Genomic DNA, 8,572 nt, shown 5'->3' on the forward strand with positions numbered 1-8,572 from the left:
TTTGATGAGTAATCAATGCATTTTATTTATTACAAATATTTTATTGGGAGATCTGTAAGCTACTTCTTACAGTCAAACTAAAGTTTAAACAAATTTCAACAAAATTACAAATTCCCACACACACATTTTTCAACATTCCCTATCTCTTATACAGCCATTATTATACTCATTTAATGAGAAAATTTACTCTTATTAGATCTGTGATTATTACACATACACTGGTGGAATTTTCTGATGAGAAAATAAGCCCCATGATTTTTTACTAGTACTGTTTAATCATGTTATAAGACAAAATAATACATAGAATATCTGATTTAATTGGTCATTTGACACAGTTTCACCCTTGTGTTATAATATGGTCCAAGCATGGCATAGAGCGGCTGAGTGAATGTGGTCTGGACTCTGTGGATGAGGCTCATTGTGTCTGAGACGCTGTAGAAGGACAAAATCCCTGCGCTGTGATCCACATACACTCCTATTCTACGGCTGGACACTACAGGGAGTTCAGTCTCGATGTTATTGTGCCAGAATGAGCAATAGTCAGGAGTGCAGTACAATCTCCAGGATTGATTATTGCATCCAGCATCAATCTCAGGATCTGATCCCTTCCTCCTGATGCTCTTATATGCCACTGATATATCTACTCCTGATGTCTCTCCTCTGCCACTCCACTCCACCTCCCAGTAACAGCGTCCAGTCAAACTTTGTCTACACATCGCCTGCCCCCAACAATCAAATCTGTCTGGATGATCAGGATATGGCAGACGTGTGTCAGAGAAGGTGATCGCTGTATTTTCCTCAAACAGACGGTGCCGATAATGTACTGAGTTCACATCCAGAGTCAACAGACGGAAATCTTAAGGAGAAAAACACAAAATCATTAATGGCCTTACTTCATTAGTATAAGACTTATATTATAGTTTTATAAATCAAAAAGTTACATTTTTTTTTTTTTTAAATGTATCTAGCTTTTAATTTAGGGCTGCAACAAATCAATGCTAAACATGGAAGTATAAAGTTATTATTTAACAGGTAACAGTATTTTTCCTCCTATATAGTAATGTGTTGCTGCCACTTTACAGTTATTTGTTCATGTTAAAATTACATTTCTTGTGTTACAAGTGTGAAATATGGTTTGTTTTAGTTGAAATTATAGCATTCCCTCTTTCTGTTGCTCTCTCAGTCTGAATGGCATGCACATAAACTCTATTAAACACCTCCAAACCTGTATGACGGCAGATATTTTGAGGAAAATTGTGATCCAAACAATACTAGCCCCAATTGACTGTTTATAGGCAAAAAAAGTACTTTTATGTTCCAAAAAACAAAGAAGGGCCTTTTAGGAAATTTAAGTTTAATGACAAATCAATGTCTGCACTCACAAAATGTTGAATTTCTCAGTGGCCAAATGTGTTTTTCAGTAGTGTAAAGTGTCATCACTGATGCAGTTCTTCATTGTCAGAGATGCAACTAATCCATAATGAAATTTGTTCATGATTATTTTTATTTATTTGTTGCAGACCATGTATTTTAAATACACACATATTTAAAAAAGCATTCTTGAACTGCATTACAGCATTTTTTTAGTGTAAACCAGTCAAACTCTCCCGCTAGACTGGATTTTAGACTTGTGTATGTTTTCATAGTAACTCACATTGTAGAAACTCCTCTCTGGTCTGATATTCAGGAGCCAAAATGACCTGGACGATTTTCACTATGGACACCAAAACACATCTGCAGTTTAATTCTTCCTTCAAGAAGAAAAATAAACTATTTGTATTTAATAAATGAGAATAACAGAATCCCAAGAAAAGTACCTCTTCCAGATATCATTTCTGTCTCCTCACTGCAGAACTGCTGCATTTCATCTCTGAGTTGAGAGACAGATTTCACTACTTCATCAAAAGACAGATGAGAACTGACAGTGAAACTGTCTGTAGATTCAGAGAGAGAGACAGACGACAAACTCTACAGACACAAAGACAAAAACACAAACTCCCTGTAATTCCAGAAGCTTGTTAAAGTCCTCAGTGTTTGAGAAGATCTGTGTTACCTGGAGGAAATGAACATGATCATCTATCTCTGAAAGCTGCTTCAGCTCAGCGTCTCTCCTCCTCAGATCATTGATCTCCTGCTCCAGTCTCTCCTGTCGTTCTTCAGCTCGACTCACTGCATCTCGTTCCTGATCTCTGATCAGCTGAATCACCTCAGAGCGATGTCTCTCAATGGAGCAGATGAGCTCAGTGAAGATCCTCTCACTGTCCTGCACTGCGGTCTGAGCAGAGCGCTGTTACACACATCACAATCACACAGTGGCTTCAGTGGGACTAGAAGAGCTCCAGCACTGGAGGAAAGTCCAAACTGAGACTCAAACTTCTCTTCTTCTCCAAACTCACCTTATGAGACTCCACAGCCTCTCTCAGACGCTGAAGATCTTTCTCTTTCTGCTGGATTCTCTGCTGGATGTTTCTCTGGGTTTCCTTAAAATGTCTCTGCAGAAAACAGAAATGATTAAATGAATAAATGTTTTTGAAAAAAAGATTCATATGCTCAACATTGCTGCATTTATTTGATCAAAATACAAAAAAAAAAAAAAAATTCAGTTATCCCAAACTTTTGAGCAGTAAAGTAAATTATCTAATGGCTGTATGAGTTCAGTATTGCACCTTAGAACACAACAAATTACATCAGTTTCCCTGAAGAGATGACCACTGAGATCCAGTATGAAGCAGTACCTGTTTCTCTTTCCATTCTGCAGCATTTGATACAGTGTCATGATTTATGTGTCCATCCATCAAACACAGCACACAGATACACCGCTGGTCAGTACGGCAATAAATTTCTACCTTTTTTTCATGTTGAGGACAGATCATCTCCTGCAGTGGTCCAGTGGCATCCATCAGATTGTGTCTTTTACTTCTGAAGAGATTCTCATGCTGTTCAAGGTGATTTTGACAGTAAGAGCTTCGACACTCCAGACACGACTTCACTGCTTTCTGTTTTATTCCAGTGCAGGAGTCACACTGAACATCTCCAGATTCAGTGTGATCAACTGCAGGAGCAGCAGGAGCAGCAGGAGCAGATTGGAGTCTCGTCTTCTTCAGTTTCTCCACCATCTCAGCAATCACCACATTCCTACCTAAAACTGGTCTTGGTGTGAAGGTCTGTTTGCATAATGGACATCTGTTGATTCCCTTCTGATCCTCCTGATCCCAGAAGTCAGTGATGCAGCTCATACAGTAACTGTGTCCGCAGGGAATCGTCACTGGATCCTTCAGGAGATCCAGACACACAGGACAGCAGAACTGATCCTGATCCACTGAAATGCTGGCTTCTGCCATTTCACTGCATGAACACATACAGAGAGAGAGAGAGAGAAAGCACACACAAAAGTTTAGGTGCATTATTTAGTGTTTCTTCGGTTTGGTCATTGGGGGTGGGATCACAGTGGGTCTCACATGTGACCAAGTTCTCAGCTACCAATTTTTCTGTTTTAAGAACGTTTTTCAATCATTGTGTTTTGGTTGTGGGAACTTAAAATGTCCAGTTTTCTTGATGTTATTGGGACGTTTTTTCAAGGTGAGTATGATGTTCCTGAAACATCTTAATTTTTATTAACAACTCAACATTCTGCACATCAAAATCCTCTTCAAAAAAGTTACTAATTAATCCAAGTTAGAACATTATAGCAATGTGGTACACAGCACAATCCTCAGTGTTAAATGGGCACTACTCAATGTCTATATGGGTCCAATCTACAGAGTGTTAAAGTAACACTGAAGCAACTGCAGTTAATTAGAGAATTAAGTGATTAAAGTTTGACTTTACTTCCGTCGTACATTTACAGAAAATCATGTTTTCATGTTTTATTGAACGTTTGGTTTGAAATCACCATTATGGTGATCAGTGTTTGCTTTGGTTGGCCTCTTAACCCTTGATTTTTGTTCATTTATTTCACTTTCAGCAATTGCAATAGTGTTTTTATATATTTTTGCATTGCTAAAGAAATAAATTGATGAAAAAGCAGATTAATCTGTCTTAATGACAGTCAAAGTGGTCTAAACAACAGCTTTATTATTGATTTAGTGTTAATGAACAAAAAAAATCCTTCCAAAAAACTTTTGTGTAAAAATTGAGACACACTTATACATCAACACTCATCATACAAACCTCAACAATGGTGACAATAAAAAAAAATATTCAACTATAAATAACAAAAGAATTCAGCTACATAATTTTTTTTGCAGCAATGCATACTGGGAGCCACGAATGAGTTTTGTATGCTAGTACCCATCATGCACTGCAGCATGAAGCTTGTCACCATTGTTAAGTTTCATATGCTGATTGTTGATGTCTGTGAGCATCTAAATAGCACTGTAGTCAATAACTTCCTGCTCAGAACATGTTTTTATCATTTTTCAGAATATCTGATTATCACAACAGTGCTGGATATCACTCTATAGTATCACATGATCAGTGGCACAAAATTTAAATATTAATAACAAACCACATTTCTGATCATATTAGGCTTCATGATGAAGTCACCATTAATTAACAGCCGACATCACCTGATGATGTTCTGTCTCGATTACTTCTACCACAGTATATATGTTTTTGAACACAATGTTAAAGCAGCCAAAAGAAAACTAACAAAACAACCAAGGGTCAAGAGCCAAACTACAGGAACACTGATCACCACAACGGTGACTTAAAATGTTTGTTCCTCTTTTCTTTAAGATTTTACTCATTAACATCTGCCCCCATTTTCACAGACAAGGCTTAAGCCTAGTCCCAGACTAAAATGCATGTTTGATCTGTTTTAACTGAAAGCAATTGATATATCTTAAATATATTTAATAATATATATATATATATATATATATATATAAAACATGTTTTTTTTTCTAAGGCACATTTATAAAAGCTACTTAAATGTCCTAATTGAACTAAGGCCTAATCCTAAGCCCTGTCTGTGAAACCAGACATAAATGTTTAAAGAATGTTCCTAGAATGTTGTTCTAAGAACGTTTTCTCCCAACATTGAGGAAATTTAAAAAACCTTCAACAATGTATATATAACATTTCTGTGCTAACCTTTTGAGAACATTATTGAAGACCAGATAAGATTGAACAAATGCTTTATTAACGTTACTGGAAGAACGTTTGTTCATAACTTTGAGAGAATTTTGACAGAACGTTAGCCACATTTATGAGAACGTTCCCTTTTAGCTGTTATACACATCCTGAAAACTGAAGCCAAACCATTTCCATCACCCCCAGGTGGCTGGCTGCAGATTAGAATATAAACTCTGCCATCTCCATGTAATCAAATGGGATGCGAGCCAATCTAAAAGCAATCCAATTATACTTCAAATAAGTTTTTTTTTTGCAGATAGCTTCTGTCATTCTTGGTAGTTCTTAGCACAGTAGCTATGTTTCCATCCAAGGTTGCGTATTTAACTTAAGCACAAATTTTGAATATCGCATAAAACATTTGCGAATAAAGCAGTTTCCGTCCAGCGATTCAAAGAGAACAAAAACGTCACTTCATGATATACTGGCACTAAATATCACAAAGAATAGCAGTACTGAAAAGCCACTGTATATATTAATTTTCATATATAATAAATTATTTGCGTCTCAGAGCGCACAGACGAAGCGCAAAACACGCTGTAATGTTATCTTGCATTCAGAAGCCTGGTGTTTGTGAACGCAATCGTGTGAGATGCTTCTGGGAGGGAATTATACCGAACCACTTTAATGACAGACTTTGCTCAGGCATTACAGAATGACCAAAACAGCATTTCAGATGCTGTGCAACGAGAACGGTCCACTGGTTTGTCCAGTTAAGCCGTCCCATCACAAAGTCACATGTCTTTTTTTGATGAGCATCAAGAAATTTATTTCGTAAAAGTGTTTCCATCGTAGATTATGAGCATGTTTTCTTGTTGCATAAGAAATGTATCCTACTCGTTTGAGTTTTTATGCATTTTTAGAATTTATCTTGGCGTTTCCATCCAGCATTTTTTTTTTATGGAGTATCCTAAAATGCACAGAAATAGGTGGATGGAAACATATTGACACGTTTTTTTCAATTTTCAATTTTTCCATTTATACAGGGCAATCACCATACATTCATCAATGATAATCCCATTAAGTTCATTCAGAAATCTTGGGGTAATGTTTGATGATCAGTGACCTTCAAAGACCACATTGCAAGGACAGCACGATTAACATCAGGAGGATCAGGCCCTTCCTAACTGCTGCACAACTTGTCGTTTTGGCCCTTGTCATTTCTAGGCTGGACTATTGCAATGCTCTTTTGGCTGGACTCCCAACATGTGCAATCAAACCAGCACGACTGGTCTTCAGTGAGTCCAAGATCGCTCATGTCACATCGCTGTTTATCTCTCTGCACTGGCAAACAGTTACAGCTCACATCAAGTTCAAGACATTGATGCTTGCATATAAAACAGCCACAGGCTCTGCACCCTCCTGCCTCTACCGGCTCTTATGAGTCTACATCCCCTCCAGAAGCCTGCGATCAGTAAGTGAGCAGCGCCTTGTGGTTCCATCACAGAGACACAAAATCACTCTCTAGGATGTTTTCGTTCACTATTCCTTGCTGATGGAATGATCTTCCCCTATCCAGAATGCAGAATCCCTGACAATATTCAAGAAACAGCTAAAAACTCATCTCTTCCGTCAGCACAACGGCATCCTGCTGAAAAAAATTCTTCCCCCATGCTTTCACTTAATCTCTCCCTGTTGTAGCTTGCCTTGTACTATTCTAAACAATGTCTTTGTAAGTTTCTTTGGATAAAAGCGTCTGCTAAATGAATAACTGTAAATGTATTCATGAGCCCAACAACCTGACCGCCTTTAGTGCGACAGAAAAGCTGTTGACAATCTACCTGAGACAAGACTTGAGCAAGTACAGAAATGTTCATTGAATATTGTAAGTTAATGCTGTTAAACCTATGTAAACATTTTACATTTTGGTAACACTTAGCAAGTTTTTAATCTCAGACCTATGTAAAACAATGAGGCCTGGTGTCACAGGCTTAGATTAAGCCAGGATTAGGCCTTAGATCAATTAGGGAATTTAAGTAGCTTTTATAAACATTACTGGTGTGCATCTTGAGAAAAACGTTATGTCAGTGCAATTTGCTTTCAGTTAAAACAGTTCAAACATCCATTTTAGTCTGGACTAGACTGCCTTGTCTGTGAAACCGCGGGTATATGAAAAATAATGTCTGAAGCACAAACACTAAATATATGATAATGAAAGATCGTGTGATTTTAAAATTTTTCATTTATATATGTATACATGACTGCCGCATTTTTACTTCAGAAAAATGCTTTGTAAAATGCTTTAGTTCATATAAATGCTTTATTGATTGATGCTTCTTTAAAGTTCAGTTATGTTTGCTTAATATCCATAAATGATATCCAATAGCCTATTCAAAAGACATAGGCCTACATATTATTTAAAATTATTTAAAACTGTTGTGCTGTAAAGAGAGGCTGGTCGTATCGTATCTGCCTGTTTATAGGAAAATAAATATTTCAACAGCACAGGCACGTGACGTCTTCAGCAAAACTGAAACTAACAAAACTAAAACATTCAGAAACAGACATTTAAAAATCACAAATAACGTTAAAACCTAAATAATCCCCTTATGACGAGCAAAATACGGTCATAACAGGATAAAATATTTTCACCTATTCGCATCTGTGAACCACAGGTAAAACTCACATAGGCCTACCTGAAGAAAATCACCACAGATATCGCGATTTGATTTCTACGATTGTGTAGTTGGTCTTTTTTAATCTTTAGTTGAATGAGGGACAAATCCGTCGATCAATTCGAGTATATTTGCGGCGTTTCCAAGCGCTGCTGATCGGCGATTAAGAGGCGTGAACCCGGACACTTTCTGTTTCCCGTATGTCCAACAGTATAAAAGCACAAATATATATCTTGGTGTGCGGTGGACGTGGTGTTTTATAATGATGAGGCAAAGTCCTTGAATTTTTTTTTTTTTTTTTTTAATATGTATATATCAAATGTAAATTTATGTCCCTGTTACACAATGTTCCTGGTTAAATACATTATATTATATATAAAGAAAGACCAAATACAATTCTAATACAAATACATTACTATGTAATGTACTAAAACAAAGTATAAATTTCAAGTTAGTGTTTTACGCATGTTTACTGTAGAATGCCAAGCCTGCCAAAATTAAAAATAAATAAATATACATAAATAAATATACAAAGAAATGTAAAAAAGCAAAAATAAATAAATAAATATCTAAATACATTTTATTATTAAATTTATTTTAAAAAAAATCTTTTACGTCAGAGCCATCATACAGAAGAGACATGAATGCATTTACACAACCGAATTTAGCTGCAGTGTGTACGTGGCCAGTGTGTATCTGAATCAAATGTGTAGTCTAATTATAATGGGAAGGACTGTCATTGCCGCTTCCATAGACATCAGTGTTTATTTTACAAACTCTAAATGTATTGTTTTTTTTAGTACTTATGTGTAATTAAATGTCTA

At 36.4% G+C, this 8,572-nt stretch overlaps 1 protein-coding gene across 2 annotated transcripts; it reads right to left on the reverse strand.

The window, feature by feature from the left end:
- Positions 1-8,005, reverse strand: LOC127508651 (E3 ubiquitin/ISG15 ligase TRIM25-like). 2 transcript variants are annotated; one of them, XM_051886786.1, is made up of 7 exons: positions 7,770-7,973; positions 2,847-3,345; positions 2,397-2,492; positions 2,054-2,287; positions 1,818-1,968; positions 1,655-1,714; positions 1-856 (listed from the first exon to the last, which is right to left on the reverse strand). In XM_051886786.1, exons 2-7 carry the CDS (start codon positions 3,339-3,341, stop codon positions 315-317), a joined length of 1,578 nt encoding a protein of 525 aa, XP_051742746.1. In that variant the 5' UTR covers positions 3,342-3,345; positions 7,770-7,973; the 3' UTR covers positions 1-314. The 2 variants fall into 2 exon arrangements, with proteins under 2 accessions (XP_051742746.1, XP_051742747.1); XM_051886787.1 differs by lacking the exon at positions 1-856 and adding an exon at positions 874-1,470 and having other exon boundaries at positions 7,770-8,005.
- Positions 8,006-8,572: the final 567 nt, after the last annotated feature.

Source organism: Ctenopharyngodon idella, chromosome 3, assembly GCF_019924925.1.
Source record: "Ctenopharyngodon idella isolate HZGC_01 chromosome 3, HZGC01, whole genome shotgun sequence".
Taxonomy (NCBI): Eukaryota; Metazoa; Chordata; class Actinopteri; order Cypriniformes; family Xenocyprididae; genus Ctenopharyngodon; species Ctenopharyngodon idella.

What these genes read in the sequence shown, in the direction of transcription:
- LOC127508651 (XM_051886786.1), bottom strand. Translation starts at nt 3,341, where the DNA reads ATGGCAGAAGCCAGCATTTCAGTGGATCAGGATCAGTTCTGCTGTCCT. An exon ending in GTCCTCAACATGAAAAAAAG is followed by an intron (nt 2,493 to 2,846) that starts GTAGAAATTTAT and finishes TGTTTTCTGCAG; the next exon opens with AGACATTTTAAGGAAACCCA. An exon ending in ATCATGTTCATTTCCTCCAG is followed by an intron (nt 1,969 to 2,053) that starts GTAACACAGATC and finishes TTGTGTCTGTAG; the next exon opens with AGTTTGTCGTCTGTCTCTCT.